Here is a 20,328-nt window from a genome sequence, read left to right as displayed (position 1 = left end):
GGCCTCTACACTTCCCTTTCGCTTTATTTGACAAAGGCTACCTATAAATCCGTTATCATATTTTTACAGTATCTAATAAAAACAGATAAAAATGTCTACATCTGTTTGTGTGACTGTTGTCATGATTTCCAAATAAATAAAAACAGTTATTAATTTATTCCACCTAATAAATAACTTCCAACCACCTGTTGAACGTAGTCATTGGTGCATTATTTTAAATTGATGTCACCCAGTCATGCCCTTCAACCATCTGGATCAATTTTGGAATGTAATACCAACTGTTTATGATCACATCAGTTCCTGATTAAAAAACAATTAAAGCTTGTTTAAAATTTTCCTTTTTTTTATTTACAAATATGTCAGATTATGGAACTCAGTTGGGTTTTGAACACATGCCAACAGTTTACGTTGACTTTAACTTGTACCACTCCTGCAAATAACACAACAGATAACAAACCAATCAACCGACCAACCAACCAGTTGAGTCAATAAATTATGAAAAATAACAGGATGCCGGCTTTACAAGACATCTTTAGTTTTATGTCTCAATTGGTTGTTGTCTGAGTTAGTTAAGGCATTTCCTCCCTAGTGAAGCACAACTGATCCAACAACAGCAGTAAGTGTAGTCACATGACCGAGTCGTCCTTCACTGTTATGAAAAGAAGGTTGGCTTTCTCCACTGCCTGTTGGAAAGATTCCTGGACGGTGAAGCTGCCAAGGTCTTGAGCTTATCAAGAGTGTGTTCCCAAGTTACACAGAATAAAGTGTAAAAAAAGATTGAAAAAGTGTACATATGGTTGACTTGATTTGGGGATACACCGGATTGCTTCCTTAGACGCGTCTAAATCCTGAACTGTTGAAATAAACAGGGATCTTGTGGTCAGGTATGAAGGATATTTTATGTTGTTTCAAAGACAGATGTTGAGGACAATTCAATAACTTTATGGGGAGATAAAGCCCAATATATATTTACAAATTATTATTATTGGTAGAAAGAATAGCGTGTGCTTTGCTGCCTGTAAATTGTATTATTGTGTAGAATTAGGTAACATATATATAATTTTTTTTAAACAATAACAAACCAAATAAAAATTTTACTGCTTTATGATCAGGTGAACAAAAGAATAATAAGTACAGTTATAGTTTACAGTGTAAAACGAGTCCTCTTTGAGATAAAAACAAGGTCTGTTTTGCCAATGCAGGTGCTAAAATCAATTAGTAATTAATTAGAGCAAAGGAAAGAAACGTAATAAATGGCAACCACCTGGTCTAAGCCAAGGTATTTGGGCTGATAATTATCAATCATGAGAAGGTAGCTGACTCGGAACGACTGAGCCCCGGTCTGCTCACACAAATTATTAAATTATTATATCTGCATAACTGTAGTACATCTGGCATTGAATATCTTCTTTCTGTAGAATGCAATACTTGTGCCTTGCTTGTGTTTGGTTTTATTAAGCAATTTTATCACCATACCTTCTCAACATTTCTTATCAGAAACAATCTCTGATCTAAGAAATAAAAGAAAAAATATATTTATATGCATTGCATATTTATACCAGCAAATAAAAATGTTGACATTTTTAAGTCAATCTAATAACTTTCATACCAAGAGGTGGATCTTTGGTATTGGAGATTTGATATCACCCCACACACACACACACACTACATGGTGACTTTTACAAGATGGTAACTGTGAGATTTTATCTGGTGCGAAACACTGAGATCATAACGGCTCGGTCGTAAGCCTGAACCAGACAAAAAGCACTTGTTTAAAAAGCCCCTGTGTAATGCAAACTATGCCTTGTGAAATTTTAACTCGTGCGATGACATATAATGGGAAAACATTGCCAGCAAGCAGTAATAATAACATCTCTATCAAGCGTGTTCACTATCTCTACACTTTAAGCAAATATTTGCTGTAGTTTTGCAGCAGTTTATTCAGTAACTTACTGTAGATTTATATTTATAAATTTTTTTGGCAACAGTTTGTTCAAAGAAAAATTTATATTAAACATTAGCAAGTCTTTCTCTATACAGAAAACGCAACGCATTCTGGGAAACAAAAATCCTCATCAACCTTTTTCATTTTTTCATCTGATTTTGGTTCCCAGAAACGCTTTGCATATATAATTTTTTTCCTGTAGATAAAGTCTTGTTACTGTTAATTTATCTTTGAACAAACTGCTGTCAGTAAATAACAAAAATTTAAATTTACAGTAAACTGCTGCCAGTAATGCTGTAATGTCTACAGAAATTTTTAACAGTATATAAAGGTGAAAATAGATATGAAGCTATCATAATTTGTTTGTATCTTACAAGTTGTATAATTCATACTTTTGTACAAAGTGAATTGTACAAAAAATTGAATAAACAATAATAAAACCCCACCCCTAACCCCAACGTCACAGGGGTGAAAGCAAATCGTACAAAAACATATAAATGTGGTCGTATGAATTAGCCACGTATATGAATTGCCATGAAAATGTATTGGAACAATGCATTTAATGAAGTCTTGAAATAAGTAGCAGAGCTGAATGGTGGACTTTAGTATGAAATGGCTTCATGGCAACTACAGCATCATAAATTGCCAAAACAAAGTTTTTTTTTCTTTGATGTCAAGGATTTAATTTATTGCTCTTGAACTCTGACTCCTCTTACAAAAGGATTTTTGTACAAAATAACCCAAGCCTTTAAAAGAAAATGGAAAGAACACATAGTCCTTCCAAAATGATTTGATATGTCAGATTTTACTTACCTCATGAATTAAGTTTTATTAACAATTGTGTGGTAACTTATTTAAGAAGTAACCAAATATAGACATCCTCCTAAGACCCAGCATGTACGTTTTATCTTATATCTCGCATGTTATCCATGTCATTTTGAACTTGGCTGTTGAATGACATCACATGTGAGGAGGTGTGACCTTGCCAACCTACTTATTTATTTATTTATTCTAATGATTGCCATCTCAACAAAAAACATTTTATGAAAGAAAATAAGCTAGGAATGAAATGTATTTAAGTAAAATGACTGTTTTCACTACAGTGGACATGTCTTAAATTAAAAAAAGTGTTTTTTGTTAATTGTGATGTGTTTGTTACGGGCAGTTGAATTATTCTAAAATAATGCGCGCCCAAGGTTATAACAGGTGTGTGCATTATTTTCAAATAATTCATAGGACCGGAGTCAATTATTCAGCTTATACCACGGTTACCACAAACATTGCTCTGGTGGCTCTTTTTAAGACATTTGACAGGGTAGGTGTGCGTTTTACAGATAAATAATCAACACCCGTGAAACATTTCTCAACCAATCAGAATAAAGCATTCAACAACCCGTGCTTTAAAGCTATTTGTTGTGGTCAAAGCAAACCTGCACATGGACTATAAAGTGTGGCATATGGAAATATTTTGATCACTATCACTTAGTCAACAAATATATAATGTATACAGCAGTCAACAAATGATACTATCAGCCAATCGCATTAGCTGTAGACCATTGTCACATTATTATAATCCAGTGACCTGTAGGTTATAACAACAGGGGGTTGCACATTTCATTTCTGACCTCTAATGTTCATCAAATAGCCTTTCATCAGAAAAAAATCTTAATTGTTTGTGAAGGACATTCAGTAACTCCAAACTGCAAACATAATTTCCCTCCAAAATGTTATCTTTATAGAAAGGTGTGTTTGAGGTTCAAAACAACTGTTTCTGAGATGCAAACATATATTTGTATCTAATTACAAAGAGCCCAAACTTTCCCTCTCTGGTTCAATGCACAATATTAATGAGGTCAATGATTATGTTAATTGAGGAGCATTTTACAGCATGTTTTAATTAGTTCTCTGTATTCTGATTTAATCTAGAGCCGGAAAACTTCACTGGATGCTTGAAATGTATACTGTTTTCAACACACACTTCAGAAGGACAAGTTTGCACTCTGTTAAGAGAGTACAGACATTGATATAAGGAGAAGATTTCCCCTTTTTGCCTATTTTTATTTGACTTTGCAAAAAGCTTTTACTGATCCACACGCCATTGATGCTCAGCAAACTTGATAGGCCTATGTGTGTAATGTTAATAATAATAATTGTTTTCGGATGCACAATATTTTCGGATAACATGTTGAAGGTACCATTCAGTTTTGAATCCAAATACATACGGTATACTCTATATAACTGACTCATATATTTTCCCCTTTGTGTCAATCAAATGCAGAAAGACTCAGTGTTCAGTTATTTTATAAGTGCATTAAGTTTACAAATGACTTCTTTAATGAATAACCTTCTGAGACTCCATTTGAAGAGCCATTATCTGATTGTTCCAATCTATTGCCTCACCTCCAGACTTTAACATTTATTATACTGATGAGATGCAATTAAACGAGCAGATGTCCACAAGCTGCTTTCATCTGAGACGAGTAAATAAAAAATATAAACACACACACACAATAACATTTTCCATTAAAAAAAGATTACCTGATATCACCACAGGTAATCAAATGTCACCCCTAAACCATGTGTTTCAAAATAAGTGTTTGTTCTGCAACAGAACTCCATTTAAATATTTTATATTTACATTCACACATTAATTAAAGTGTAAATACAGCCTATATAGCTGTATAGTTTTCTGTATTTTTGTACTGTTTTATGCATTGTTTGGTTCACAGATGCAAGTCATTTTATTAAATGTATTGTTTTGATAGACTGTCTATTTTTTTTATCCCTGGACACTGCTACAGGGTGCGAATATCCCTGCTGAAGTCCAGCTTTGCCCCAAACAACTAATTGGGATGACCCCATTTAGCAACGTGTCAAGGGAACACGACAACATAGACAATGTCAGCGCCTCCACAAATCTTCTGTAGTCCAAACCTAATAGCGTGTCATGGTGTCCACAACTAATGTTGGAGGGGTCACAAAAACCCTTATGACTCATATTAGTTGACGGCTCTTTTTCTAGCAGTGTGAATCCAAGCTGTGGGACAGAGTAAAAAAAACAGCATGGAGACATGTTCAATGAAGGTTTGGCCAGGTTCACCAGACATCTCCAGGCTGCTGTTGGGTCTCTTACAATATTATTTTTATCTAATTGTTTTAGTAGCACTTTATAATAAAGTGTATTTGTTACACATGCGAATTTAATTAAGTATAATTAATTTTAAAAAATACAAAATGAAATCACTCAAAATATGATTATATTACGTAAATGATGTTCATATGTATATTACTTCGTAATTACATTGTAACAATATAACATAAAATGTCAACGATGTTTATTTAACCTTCGCGCGCATAAACACTAAATTTGTAAATTTATTTCCCGTTGTTGTTTATTTTTACGTATTTGCTTTAAAACACTTCTGTGTGGTTGCTCGGTTAATATAAGACTGTATATTATGGTATAAGAAAGGTAGGCCTATTGTTCTGCATGCCCTCCTGGCCTAACAAAACTAAAAAAAAATCTATTTGCATTTCATTGCTCTATGACTCCGTACCGCTTTCTTTACAAAGCAATGATAAATACTCTGAAAATAATCATCCATCTCAATATAAAATAACAGTCACACTCCACAGACTGGCGCGCTCTTGTCAATTTGCACCCTGCGTTCAAGTTTAAATGTCTTTTTTCTCATCCCACTCTCATTTTAACATGTTCACCCCAACTAGACAGCACTGAAGTCAGAGAAAGGTCAAGCGCATACGAATGAGAGGAGAAAACTGTCAGCTTCTTTACATTACAGAGAGAGAGAGAGAGAGAGAGAGAGAGAGAGAGAGAGCGCAGCATTACATTTATCTCTAGACAACAGCTGTGTAACAAACACAGAAGTTCAGCACTGAGTTTACATACAGTTCAGTATCTAACTGTGTAAAACACAATGAAGGGCCTTAAAACAAGCAATACATTATGTAAGACTTTCATAATTTATTTTTTAAACTGAAAGTTCGCTCTGTAAAGAAACACTAGTAGCGAATGTGGTTTGTTTTAGGCTTTGTGATATTTATGTGCGTTGGGGGAAAATGTCAATAACTTGTTATGTTTTATGACTTTTAGGACCGTATTAGACAAAGTTCAGAGTTTCACACAAAATAAACGCAAACTTTTAGTCTTTGTAAACTTATATAATCGACATTCTGTCGGGGAGAGTTTTCCGATATTCAAAAGGCCTTTACTTTTCTCATAGTTTTTCTGTCTTATGTAAAACGCTTACATGTGGTTTTAAATTGTAAATAAGGAAATAAGACATGTTGATTCGTTTTGACAATTTGAAAATATTGTGGCGATCGTTTCGTGCTTATGAACTGTAACTCGACCTTAATATTGGCCTATTCCACCTAAATAACTTTAAACTGTTTTAAATAAGAGTGAATGTTTGTATTACATTAAGAAAACTGATACAAGCAGATAATATTTTAGTTAATAATTATATCCATGAAACAATCTAACACAGCCACATTGTAATGCCGTTTCTCTATCGCTGTTATTTCTGTAGGCTATTTTTATTTTTTGGGTAAGGAAAAGAAAAAAAAAATATATATATATAGAAGTAATGAGGATAACAAGCAAGCGAAACGTTTTTAAAATGTGTATTCCATTGTACGGATCAATACATAACACTTTCTACTACTACTCTAACGGTGCATGAATGAAAATGTACCATAACGTTTGAATAGATAGAGTGTTAAATAGAGTCGAACAATTCATTTTATTACCATCATTCACATATCTCAAAACCTAATAACCCGTGGAGGAAGAATATGAACATATTTCGAAAAAAATCACCTCCAACATAATGCATTCCGCATTCGCCCCTACTGTTTATGTGCCAATATGTTTATATTTTCTCCAAGTCAGTATCTCTTGTAGGTGGGCTATTTCTCACCCGCATGCACGCGCACATCAGTCCACACACGCGCCTGCACTTGTGCACACCCCCAAGAGGAACATGTAAACACTGTCGAGTATATGATATCACATTTTCCTTGAAGCGACAAAGCACTGCTTTGCAACTAGCATGTCGTCGAACCACATTTGAAAACAAAAATAAATCCAAATGGCCACGAATTAGAATCGCTGCAATGCTCGATTCATTAGTTTCATAGCCTTGGGGCACAGCTTAAATTTGCACATGCTAATGATCTTGTGTTATCTGAGACACACACACACAAAGTTGCAATGCATGCATGCTACTCCTAATAGTACAGACTGCTTGCTCGCCTGGACTTACAAGCGCTCAGATTGCCCCCTCCCTGCAGGTATACATTCCCTCTCTCGTTCTGGAAAACTATGCACTTTTGACCGTGAAGAAGAAAAAGACGGATTCTGGTTAAACAATAGATCATTTCGTATATTTTAATGTACCAAATAGAGTCTAGTGTAGTTGGCAAAATCCCTCTGCGAGAACTGCACACTCGTGATATTAAGCACGCTCACGATCTTGATGTGCCTAATGGGGCGAGAAAGCAAGTTGCAACCAAGAACAAAAGCCCAATAGTCACTCTTTTCTTGTTTAAGTTTTTACTCCTTCACTTCTACCATATACTGGTCCCAAACAAGCATAATTAAGTAATGGCATGACGGGAGTTAAGTCGTGCAAAATATTTAAATAAGACCAACTAGATAAGTAAATCTGTCACGATTTGTCGGATAATGCATTAAAACGTCACTCCAGGGACGTGGTCATATTTAGTCTTTCAGAATAATGAGGGTTTATAAAAGTGAAAATTAAATTACTTAAACATTCGTCCTGCCGAATTAGTGGTGCAAACAAAAACATTGGTTTATGTAGTACTAAAATTAAACTAAATTCTATTGTTTTTTTTTTCTTTGCAGTTCAAAATTCAATGTTAAGGATAAAATTATAAAGACCGACTCTTTAAATACCTAACCCTAGTGATTATAGTTGCAGTTGTGTGATATTTTAATTTAGAGTCTATTTATAAAAAATATAAATAAAAATGAAATAAATAGGTCACAGAAATTACTTGTGAAGTTTGAAATGTATCAACCTTCAATTTAATCGTTTAGCACAGCTGAGAAATAAAATATTGAATGCATTTTTTGTACGTTTAATTCTTTAATATTGTACGAAAAGTAACCAAACATTATTTTGTAAACTAAATTTTACATACCCTACGTACGCATTTTCCATAAATACCGATTATCTCTAACATGTGTTACCGGTCCTTTACATGCGGATAAATATGGAAAATTGAGTTATATACAAGTAATAATTTCTTGCAATTGCCAATGCAATAGACAGATAGTTTTATATTTTATCACTTACATAAACAAGATTGACACGGAGCTTCAGGCTTTCACTACACGGTTTATCGACATGACATTAAATAACAACAACTGTGTGCTACTCAGACTGGACTGGAGACGAAATGTTGCACTGGATACAAAAGCACATTAATACTAATCGGTTAGGTAAACGTGTAGACTGTGGTAATACTGGGTAATTCACATTTGGTACACATAAACTATAACATTCTTTTCAGTCAAGACTATTCATCGCAATATTCGTAAAACCATTTCATTTCCATATATCTAGGGACCACATTTTTCACAAATTCCCTTAAACTGTATTATGACTATTTACAAAATAAAATATTACATTTTAAACTAGGTGAATCTTTATGTACAAAAAATAAAAAAAGAAGAAACAGGCGGTGACCTGCTGGTAGCATGCAATTGAGTTCGCTGTGCATCTTCCGAAATTATGAAGAACAAAAAAAAGAGAGAAAGGAAATTGTGGAAAAAGGCTGTTATAAGAGCTTTGCATACTCCGTCCATGCAATGCTCTCTGTTTCGACAGCCGTATAAGAAAACCTTCATCAGATTCTTCACATTGTGTGTATATGTAGGTCCACGCGAGAATAGGTTGATTTTTGAGTCCTGGTTCCAAAGCAGTCTTAATTCTGCAGTCTTTTGAAAATATTTACACGTACCATTCATTAAAATTTGACGACAGGGCGCTGTGACTGCTCGTGTGGTGGACTGTGGACGATGCTGGTGATATGGAACTGCTGCTCTGGTTTTCTGTGGAAGGGGACACGATGGTGGGCGGCGTGGATGACTCGTAGCCCGAGCTGGCTGCTGGAGAGGGTTGGGACCCTTGAGAAGATGACTCGTGAACCTGCGTTCAAGCCAAACAGAAAACAGTGTGTTAGGCTATATGATGTATGATTCATTATTGCTCCTCATAAGAAAATAATAACAAACAATTGGGACTGATTATTATTGCATATTATTATTTTTATTGTCCCACTATTATTATTATTATTATTATTAGTTATAGCTTTGCTGAAAAAAAAATTGTCAGAAAAAACAACTTAACATTTTTAGAAAATTAACAACGATAAGTAAATTAATAAAGATACACATTATATACATGCATTTTTGCATATGAAAAAAATATGACCGTAATGTTATTGTTACCTTCATGTGTTTCCGGAGGGAGCTTGGGTGTGTGTAGGATTTATCACACATTTTGCAGAGATAGGGTTTGTCAGAAGTATGGACGTGCATGTGTTTCTTACGGTCACTGCTGTTCGCAAAGCGCCTGTCACACCCCTCAAACTCACACTTGAAAGGTTTTTCACCTAACAAAGACAAATATCTTTCAAAAATCTTATACATTTTAGGATGATACTTTCTTTGTATTTTAATTGAGAAGGTTTTTAGGAAAATGTGATCTTTAACAGATTGTTTTGATTTTTTAAATGCAATAAAAAAGTTTTGCACGGCAAAATATCCCTTTAAAATCCCGCTATAATTATTCAGCTTATTTTACATTGGTATATTTTACCTACACAATTTATCTGATATTATACAAGTCATAAAGAACAGACATAACAATTTTAATATACAAATATGTATTGGTGTGTTTAAAAATAATATATTTGCATTATTTGCATGACTTTCAAGAAATATTTATTCAGATTAATAAAATAGTAACAAGATAAATAATGTTAGTATTTTAATTGATTTAGTAAGAACAATTATTTATATCTTACCGGTGTGTGTTCTTTTGTGAATTTTTAGATTTTCCGATCGGGCAAATACTTTTCCACAGCCAGGAAACGGACATGGAAACGGTTTTTCTCCGGTGTGCACTCTGATATGATTTACAAGTTTGTACTTCGCTTTAAACGGTTTTCCTTCACGGGCACACTCTTCCCAAAAGCAAATGTGATTCGACTGTTCTGGTCCTCCAACGTGCTCCACGGTCAGGTGGGTCACAAGCTCGTGCATGGTGCTGAAAGTTTTGTTGCAGGACTTTTTCGGATTCGTCAATTGCTCTGGTTCGACCCATTTGCAGATGAGTTCTTGTTTTATGGGCTGTCTCATGTATCGAAAGAAGGCCCCTGCCCCGTGGTGGGCAGCCATATTCATGTTCATGGGGCCATAGCCGTGTAACTGAGTCGAAGCGTAATGCTCGGACCTGGGACTCGCGACATGACCATATTGCTCTGCCCTTCCGTACATGTCCCCGGAAAAACCAAGGCGCATCTGACTGTTCACCACGTTGGAAGAGGCGTGCGTGGCCGCTTGTTCGTGCAGTCCCGGAAAGAGCAGGTGCCCAGCGGCATCAGAGTGTCCATGTGGTCCGGCAAAACTTCCGGCGGCGGAGGCAAACAGACTGTGCTGCGCGCTCGTGGCGTCACCGAAGCCCCGATTTCGAAAGAGAAAGTCCCGAGTGGAGTTAAAGGCGGCGGTAGAGTAAGAGCTGACATGAGTAGGGTGGTGATGGTGTCCCAAGGCAGCGGCGGCGGCGTAACCGGGTGCCTGCGAGGAAAACGCTGTTTGCCCAGAACCAAGATCATGGGAGCTGTGGTTGATCTTGAAAGCGCCCATACCGTCGGCGAACGGATTGATGCCCAAAGCCACTTCTCTGTCTGTAACTTCGCCTGTTGAGTGATGTCTGGTGGAGCCGAAAGTAGTCACTCCAATGGTGGGATACTGTGGTCCTGCGTCCAAGAGCATCTTCAGTCTACAGCGGTGGAGACTGAAATAGGAAGAATCTGTAGCAACTGTCTCTGCTTGCTATTTCTCTGACTTAAGTGTGCAAGGCAAACTCCGATCCCCTATTTCTATTTACTTTTTAGTGGAGAGGAATTTCCCCTCTCCTGCTCATCCGATGCACACGCAAATCATGTGCAATATTGTCTTTTGCGGTTTATCTTCCTGTGGCGCAACTTTCACCTCCTCAGTCAGGCGGTGAGCTTCAGACTGATAGTCGCAATCATTCCTGCAGATAAATGAATTGAAAAGACAACACAGTCCACCCCTGATGAATGGGGAAGGAGGGGGGCAGCACGTGACCCCGTGCTTGGACCATCATTGGAGAGGGCGCTCTCCCCCTACTAACATTCACTCACCAAATAACAGCCCGCCATGCCTCAGCATCAGTACGATTGGTCGGTTTACATCATCAATCTATGGGATTGTCGGGAGCTTGCTGACTGTGATTTTGCTCTGGATGTTAAAATTCAGAAAACAGAGTTTAGTGAATGCATGGCCGAATAATAGCTTTTGTTCTAGACAGAGGACTTCCACGTTTGGCCTACTTCTGTGGAGGCCTGATCTGTTAGCATTCTGCATGCTCTGAGAGGCAGTGTTACTCCAGAGCTGAGTAAACCTGCGTGCATCTAGTAAACACTTGGTGAAAATTCGGAATAAGGCATAGAGGACTCGTGCATGTGTTGAGTGAAGAAACAAAAAACTACATCACACATGATATTTTCATAATCAGTACTTTCCAAAAATAGAAACAACAAATAAATAAGTAATTTGATAAATACCGACATGGTGGAAAGAAAAATAATGAATTTAAAATATTAATAAATAAAAAATATTTTCTAATAAAATTAAGAGCACATGGTTTTCACCTGCCCCGCAGACATGCATTTGAGTGGTAACATGTTTAAAAAAAACTGTAATAATATATTTAATACTATTTTGGGAGCTAATGCCGTCAGCATTGATAAATAACAGGCCAGTCCATGTATAATGCAAAATTAAATTCTGTCCACAATACGCTTTTGTTGGCTACTTCAGCTGTGGCTATTTCCTAGTTATGCATTATGTTTTTGGTTGTTTTCTTGTCTTGACATGATCTATTTTAATGACAGTTTCTTGATATCAGTAGGAAACTGTTGCCTCGCTGGTTTTGGAATGCGCCGTAAAAGTCCCAGGGCGCGCTTCTGCACACCACTTCATTCATGATGCTGTTGCTAACGTAAACTTCACATGATGTGAAACGCCATGGAAACACTTTTTTTTTCTTTAAATTAGTAGTCTGTGCCTAAACGCAGTGGGCCTTCAACAGATGCTTTCAGACGGCAGGTAATAGAATCAAACCTGCGAATGAGGTGAGTCGTTGTGTTATTCATATTATCAACCTGTGCTTTTGGAAGATTAAGGCCGTAATGTATCACCCTTGTGCGTGTAAAAGTTGTGGGTTGTGGAAGTTGTGAAGTGGGATTTCTCTCTGCAGGAAACTCCGGCGGCTGGAGTTCAAAGCCGCATGAACAGACGAGCCATTAAAATATCATCCAGACTGCAGCATTCAGCTCCATGCACTCCCAAACTCCTTCCAGAGAGAAAGAAAGAGCCAATGGAAGCTGTTGAGCTGAAAGTTTTGTCTTAAGGACGTTATCTTTATTAAAGAAATCTGGAAGATGTCTTCAACATGTGGAAAACGGTAAGATTCATGACGTAAGGAGAAAATGAATTTTAAATGCTGAAATCATTGGGTATTACTTACCGAGAACAATAAACACATGAAAACATTATAATGTGCTTATACAGAAGCACTGTGTGGAACAACTTAATTAGCTAAAAGGCATGTTGAAGAGGCACGAGAAAAAATGTTGTGTTTTTTCTAAGAGAAGGACGTAGTAAAACAATATAGTTAAAATGTTTAAAAAGGATAAACGCGCCAATTCTTCTTAGTGGCATTCATCTTGTTTTTCATAATTTAGGTCCTAAACATATCAACCCAAAGTGCGCACAAAGGGTGAGCAAAAGCCTATACATGTTTTTCCTACATTATATATATATATATATATATATATATATATATATATATATATATATATATATATATATATATATATCAATACAATGTATATAAGTTTCAACTAAACGTAAATTTGTTATGTTTTCTGTCAAAATTTTTCACAAGTTTATTTATCTGTAACTAAAAGTTCCCCTGAAACTTTTTTTTTTGCAAAATAAATGCCTGGAGAATGCAGCTGTGACCAACTGAGCCTTAGCCATTTGACTAACATCTTTACTATTCGTCATAGTTCACACAATGTTTACTTATTTATGACATGGATGGTGTTGCTTTGTCACCAGAGGCTTGACAGATCAATTCATGACGTTTCTTAAGGGAATTCCAGTTCATGTGCATCAATAATTGAATGCAACTTGACCTTAATCAAAAGGAAGGTGAAGAGATCGTGTGTTTGTAATATTTTTATTTAGATTGTGTTTTGTTCACAAAAGCTTCTAAATATATACATTTAAAACGTTAAAATGCCATTTAGTAACAGTAAAGTTTTTTAATGTTTTAGTTGTGGAACCAAAAATTAAACGAAACAAGTTTAATTCTGTATTATCCTGCGGCTGTTGTCCGATGTGATGCTTTCGTGGATGCAGAAACATACGGAAAGCCAAAAAGATGCAGACCACTCACCAGTGTAAAGTTGGATAAGCATGGGAGTATCAATTATTTTCATTTTCATCGATAAGCATGAGTATAAATGCAAATACTGTCGATACGTCCATCTATAATATAAATCTTAGGTTAATAAAGATTTAAAACATTTGAAATAAATTTTGTTACATTTGTTTGGAATTCTTTTGGGTCAATTCACCCAACTCGTCATATTTGTCTGACGCACATTTGATTCAGATGAAGTTTAAAATAGTTGTGGTTAACAGGATAACAATTTGGCGTTGCTGTCGTCTGACGTTTCCATTGTATTATTGTGCAAGGATTAAACTGTTTAATTGTAATCTCATCATTTTACATGATCACTGTGATTGGAATTGCACTGAAATAGAAAACTGATTTTCACATTTAACACGAACTTTAGTCAAGACTAAAGTTACATAATAAAATATTTCTGGAAGTCCTTGAAAGTCTCTATTTTATGAGAACCACACTTCCATGAGGATTATACTGGCAAAAAAAGTTTCACAAAACTTTTATGCTCAAAAGCATTAATACAATAGAAAACTTTTCGCACAAATGACATTACTGTACAAAACAACCATTATGTTTATACAACTTTATTGATTATTAAATGACTGAAATTTAGCCTATTATTGTGAATGCATAGCGCATTGAACATTTCAACTTCCCACGTGTTAATACACCCACCGGGCAAATAAAACAATGTTTAAGATATAGACACTCACCGACCACATATTAATTGAAATACTTGCATTTTTGTGCAATGCCTTCTTTGGACAATGTTTTTTTTTAGTTGCTAAAGTTCTGGCGTATGTGTTTAAGAGTAGTGGATTTACACTTTTCTTTCAAGATCTTTACATAAATATTGTTAATTTGTTAAAAAATTAATGTTTTATGAGCGCACTTTATTTATTTATAACAGGTTCACTGTCAGCAGAATAATTACTATATGAGTGTTTAATAACAACTATTTAGAATTTTACTTAACAGTTAGTTTAGCTGTTTTGCCAAGATTATTTGCTTTGCTGCCCTGTACACTTTTGATGAAGCACCACCTCCTGTGTTCCTGATCCGCCACTGCTGAACAACTGAGGCTGAAAATTACCCCCGATCATAACAACAGGTCTTTTTACGTTACTTATTTTCTTCGGACAATAGGTGCCCTTTAGCGCTTTTCACAAGACACCGATCCCATGACGACGCAGAAGTGTGGATAAGGAAAACAGGTCGTGAAAGCATTTACCTAAAGGGTTAAATACAGAAAAATCGGCGTCGACAGCATAAGACAGCATACAACTGACAACGACTAACTTCGAACTAGCCGGCGTTTTCGCGTTTATTATGTTATTTTGACATCATCCCTCGGAGCGCGCGTTTTTTTTTTCAGATCGCTGACTTCTAGAAAGAACTTATGTATAATGGTATACATTTTGTTGCGTGTAAATCCATTCAGTTCTGTTTACTTAAAATGTCAGTGCACGTTGAAGATTTCCCACCGCTGTTGTATTAAGAAAGATTACATCGCTTCAATGTAACTTTGCGAATGCAGTTAAAAGTACAATAACCTTTGCATAACAAAAACATTTTTTTCATCTGCTGCCTGAGGCTCGACGCATGCGCTCTAGCTGTTTGCTGTCACTAAAACATTTTTCTTCACATTGGAAACTGTCACGAGTGACGTCAATCACGGAGCTCTGACCAATTAGAACGCTCGGTGATTGTTTGGCTCCACGGGCTGCAGCGCCTACCATGAATCTCTATTCAGTATATCAAAGCGTCCTGCTGCTGCCTCTCAACCGAATGGGATTCCACGTAGGCACTGAGATAGCAACTAAACTTTAGGGGAAGTTGATTTTTTTCTTCTGTATTTTTCAAAGCGATTAAAATATATTTGTCATCATCATTATTATTATTTTGCCTGCTGTCAGGTTATTCTAAAATTAGGAGTAATGAGCGTGGATGCTTTGGGAAGCCCTGTGATGGACCCCGCGTTTTCCAAACGGAACACGACGCTGAGATTAGTTGACTTGGCAGGGGCTCACCACCATCACCATCATCACCACCATACCCCTCAGAGCGTGACAGGCTTCCCGGGGTTCAGCAGCCATCCACACTCAATGGCTCACTCGCACCCTGGGGAGATGACTGCGGAACCCCGCCTGGGGCCGAGTCCATTCGGGCCAGAACACATGGGGCACTCCGCGGCCCTCAAAATCAGCCCAACCCATCATTATCCCCACCACCATCACCACCACAATCATCATATTGCAGGCCACACTGAAGTGGTCTCCAGTCAAACGGGAGCTTTTGGCCCGGTGCAGGCGGCGACGGTCCCGTACTCTATGTCTCACACGGCCCAGGCGTTATCCGCAGGTAGGGATTTCCTCATTCGGCGAGATTTGACAGCTCAAGCCATGCCCGTGCTGACCGACCAGACTTCTGGTTCAGCCTCTCACCACGGAATGTTTGTCTCAACAACAGGTAGCTATCCGGGACACTATGGTCATCACCCCGACCCCGGGAACCATACTCTCTTTCCTGGACTTCATCACGAGCAGCCGTCTAACGGAGCACCAGGTGGCCAAGCCTTGAACGGACAAATAAGGTTAGGAATACCTGCCGAAATGTATGTTAGGTCTGATCATTTGAGTCAAGTGGCGAGCTCCAGGGCGGACCCGTTTACTGGTTCTCCTCTGCACGGATACGGCGGACTCAATCTGAACATGAACCTCAGCGCACACCACCACGGAGCTGGTGCCTTTTTCCGTTACATGAGACAGCCGATCAAGCAAGAGCTTATCTGCAAGTGGTTGGAGCCAGAGCACTCTGCGAAAAAACTTTGCTCCAAAACTTACAGCACCATGCACGAACTCGTAACACATGTGACTGTCGAGCACGTTGGAGGACCAGAACAAGCGAACCACATCTGTTTTTGGGAAGAATGTCCACGAGAGGGAAAGCCGTTTAAAGCCAAGTACAAACTTGTGAATCATATCAGAGTGCACACCGGAGAGAAACCTTTTCCCTGTCCGTTTCCTGGCTGTGGAAAAGTATTTGCCCGCTCGGAAAACTTGAAAATCCACAAGAGGACACACACAGGTCAGTGTCTTAATTCATGTCCCGCAGGACAGTCAAACCATGCTCGTACACGACTATTAATTTACTACGTGTACAGCAAACACGAAGCGTAAGCAAATTTTGGGCTTGCAACTATTAATTATGCGAGCTGCCAGTTTTCCAAATGAAGGCAGAGTTTATCTTCTGAAAGCTGTTTATTGAAACTAAACAGACCATGCTTTTGTTTGTTTACGATGTGAAAGTATACAAAGCCATACTTGAGCTGTTTTTTAATGCACGTTAATACACCAAAAAAAGACGAACACAGTCATAAGGGCAAAACAACAAGCATTGTGAAATGTTACTTTTTTGCTTTTGTTATGTGTTTTTTTTTTTGTATGAGTTCATTACATTACAACTTTATAACTGCAGCATGCAACACATTCATTTGTTTGGGGCCTTTTACTTCATGTTTTGTCGGCTGGGAAAAATAAGTTTATCTAAATGTTTGTTTTGCAATGGCCACGTTAGTTTTGTGCAATACGATCGTTTGTTGACATTTTCTGTTTATCTGTTGTGTATAGTTTCAATGCACGTGTTACAGGCACTTTGCAAGCCATATAGTGTTAATATGGGGCGGATTATATATTTAGCTAATTTATGGGGACCCAGCAGAACAATTAATATTTTAGCTTGTTTTACCGAACATCAATTTTCTCTCTTTAAGACAAGCTACATGAACATGATAGCAGATGATAGCGAGACCAGTGTTTTGTTTTGCTTAGACTGCAGCTTTTGTGTTCCTGTTGCCCTTAAGGTCAGTGGACGATTTTACTTTTAAAATAAAGGTTTTAGCGACAAACTGTCCAAAACGTCTATCGTTAATGGTAACTACATTAAATAAAGGATTATTTTGATTTTCCGTATCTTACTGCGACAACATAAGAAGCTATACATGCGCTGGTCACAAAACTGTCTACTTGTAGATTGTCCGCATGCAACAGGTCGGTTTCAGCTGACTTGGCTTTACAGGATATACTTTATATTTATCACAATTCACATTCGCGGTGATAATGCATTTGAATTGTTTGTTGATTTTGCCATTGTTTTCGGATGCTTTGAAGTACGCCTCGATATTTAGATTCGAGAAACTAAAACTAAAAAAAAATATTTATGCATTTTTAGTAGCAAAGCTTAACGTGCTGTAGTATCTTCTTTCTATTTTAAAAAATAATGCGTTTTTATGGGATAGCCATTAAAAAATGATCTGGAAGCTACATTTTAGCTAAGAATCATTTTTATGTGTAACCAGGTGATACCCGTATATTAGTTTATGTGCAAATATTCCCGGGGGCAGGGAGATTATTTTCTTGCTTGATCAGTATTTGAATCTTTGCTTATGGTTGTGGTTTCCCAAGGGTCTCTTTCTGCTGCTTTCTTGTAGTGCACTAATATTCTTGATTGGCTTTCTCGGCCCAACAGCTGAAGGTCAAATTTATATTCAGCAAGCAACTGTAATTAGACAGCAGCAATTACGCAGTCTTATAAACTCCTGGAGCTTATGTCCTTCGGAAATAAGCATGATGTGATTGAATTTAATTAATTCAAACATTTCTATTGCCTGGCTGCCTTCTCCAGCAGCTATTATGGTTACAGTGGGACAGGCCTAATAGCAGTTTAGATAGTGGATCAGACGAATTTTATGAGTTTCACATGCTCTACATTCTAAAGGTAAATAAAACTGTGAGATGACATGCATTGAACAAAATACAATATGCAACAGAACGGGTGTAATAATCTGTGAGTCCCAATCACAGGGGGCTTGCCATCAGAGAAACATGGCTGTAAAAATATAATCATGAGAGTCGCGTCACCTGATTTACCCTAAACAAATTAACATGCATTAGGCCTATATGCAGAAGGGCAGATAATATATATTTGGTTATGTCCTCATAATAACGACGTGTTTCGTTACAATGAGAACATTTGTGATGAGTACGTAAAGTTCTTTAACCTATATTAACATTTCATCTTTGTTTTCTCGTTGTAGGTGAAAAACCTTTTAAATGTGAATTTGACGGCTGCGACAGAAGGTTTGCCAACAGCAGTGATCGAAAAAAGCATTCACACGTACACACCAGCGATAAGCCGTACAACTGCAAAGTCAGAGGTTGTGACAAATCGTACACGCATCCAAGCTCTTTGAGAAAACACATGAAGGTGCACTGCAAGTCCCCACCTCCGAGTTCGGGTTACGAATCATCGACTCCATCTCTTGTTTCTCCTTCATCGGACTTGGGACGGGAGCCAGCTCCCTCCGAGCCACTCTCATCATCGTCCCAGCCGGCCAATTTAAGCGAATGGTACGTGTGTCACAGCTCCGGTGCCAGTGGCCCTCAAACCCCACCCAGTGGTTCATCGACACCGGGCCATACAGAGGGGCCAACGTATGGCAACCCTGAACGAAGAGACGCTTTCTAAAAACAGATAATATTCCTTTTTGACATTTTTATTTTTGGACTGAATGGCCACATACTGACGCCAAGTCAGTAAAAATAGTAAGCTTGTTTAAAATTGCTGCCTTACTGAATGATGCACTGGCCCCTGACAGCTGATGTCACTGCCTAACCACCAATCGATTGAAAAAAGTCACGAGTCTCTACTTTTAAATAGAGTACTGATCGTACGCATGTTGCTGTATTATTTTGTAAATTTCGCTTTGATTTAAATATCTTGTTAATTTATTTTTTATTGGTAAATAATTTCTTTTTGTATTATTGAACCAAAGTGCTTAATTATTAAATTGTAGATATGTAAATGATGACGTTTTAATGTCTATGTGTGAACAGTAATTTTGTAAGGTTCGGTCCTTCAGCATTTTTTTAAATGTTTGCTACTATACTTTGTACAAAATTAATATTTGGGATTATTTGAATTTCATAAAGACGTAGACTTTTCCTCTCTTTTTGTGCTTTCTCCAGCCAAGCCAATTTGATGGAAACAGTGTTATTGTATTTGGTATGAAGTTTCATTTATGATTAGTCATTAATCAATGTGGTTATTTTGTGATTTTGTAAAACTTGTCAGCAAAACATTTTTATAAAAATACGAATTATCAGCAGCAGAGACCTTAAAATGTGTACCGAAATGCCTTGTAACTGTCAGTATTTTGAATAAACTGTGTATGACGCAAATATAATAGACCTCTTATATTACATCTTGGTAACATACATTTACATAAAAAAAGCTTAAAAACGAAATGAATTTATAAAAAAATACAAATTACAAAAAACTTTAAATAAAAATAAATAAATATTAAGATTTTACGCAACTTAATTGAAATAACTTTCTATACCCTATTATATTGCTTATACACACAAATATTCCCTGGCTTTACACTCCAATTACATGGGCAGCAATTGATGAAAGAGTTGCATATTTTCACACAGACTTCAAAGAGACTTTTATACAAAGAGACATTTTTTTCACGACGGTGAATCTTCATGGTGAGTTAGGAATTCTATAGCAAAGCCGAGTCAAATTCAAATAATA

At 37.0% G+C, this 20,328-nt stretch overlaps 2 protein-coding genes across 3 annotated transcripts; one reads left to right on the top strand and one right to left on the bottom strand.

The window, feature by feature from the left end:
* Window positions 1–7,986: 7,986 nt before the first annotated feature.
* Window positions 7,987–11,278, bottom strand: zic1 (zic family member 1 (odd-paired homolog, Drosophila)). Its single transcript, XM_065294710.2, has 3 exons — window positions 10,028–11,278; window positions 9,450–9,613; window positions 7,987–9,147 (listed from the first exon to the last, which is right to left on the bottom strand). The coding sequence occupies exons 1-3, from the start codon at window positions 10,995–10,997 to the stop codon at window positions 8,950–8,952; spliced, it is 1,332 nt and encodes a 443-aa protein (XP_065150782.1). The 5' UTR covers window positions 10,998–11,278; the 3' UTR covers window positions 7,987–8,949.
* Window positions 11,279–13,204: 1,926 nt separating this feature from the next.
* zic4 (zic family member 4) lies at window positions 13,205–20,124 on the top strand. Of its 2 annotated transcripts, XM_065294709.2 has the most exons (3): window positions 13,205–16,092; window positions 16,201–16,818; window positions 18,827–20,124. In XM_065294709.2, the coding sequence occupies exons 1-3, from the start codon at window positions 15,669–15,671 to the stop codon at window positions 19,255–19,257; spliced, it is 1,473 nt and encodes a 490-aa protein (XP_065150781.1). In that variant the 5' UTR covers window positions 13,205–15,668; the 3' UTR covers window positions 19,258–20,124. The 2 variants fall into 2 exon arrangements, with proteins under 2 accessions (XP_065150781.1, XP_065150780.1); XM_065294708.2 differs by having other exon boundaries at window positions 13,209–16,818; window positions 18,827–20,103.
* The last annotated feature ends 204 nt before the right edge of the window (window positions 20,125–20,328 follow it).

Source organism: Paramisgurnus dabryanus, chromosome 22 (assembly GCF_030506205.2).
Source record: "Paramisgurnus dabryanus chromosome 22, PD_genome_1.1, whole genome shotgun sequence".
NCBI classification, from domain to species: domain Eukaryota; kingdom Metazoa; phylum Chordata; class Actinopteri; order Cypriniformes; family Cobitidae; genus Paramisgurnus; species Paramisgurnus dabryanus.
This window is presented reverse-complemented; position numbering and strand designations above follow the sequence as displayed.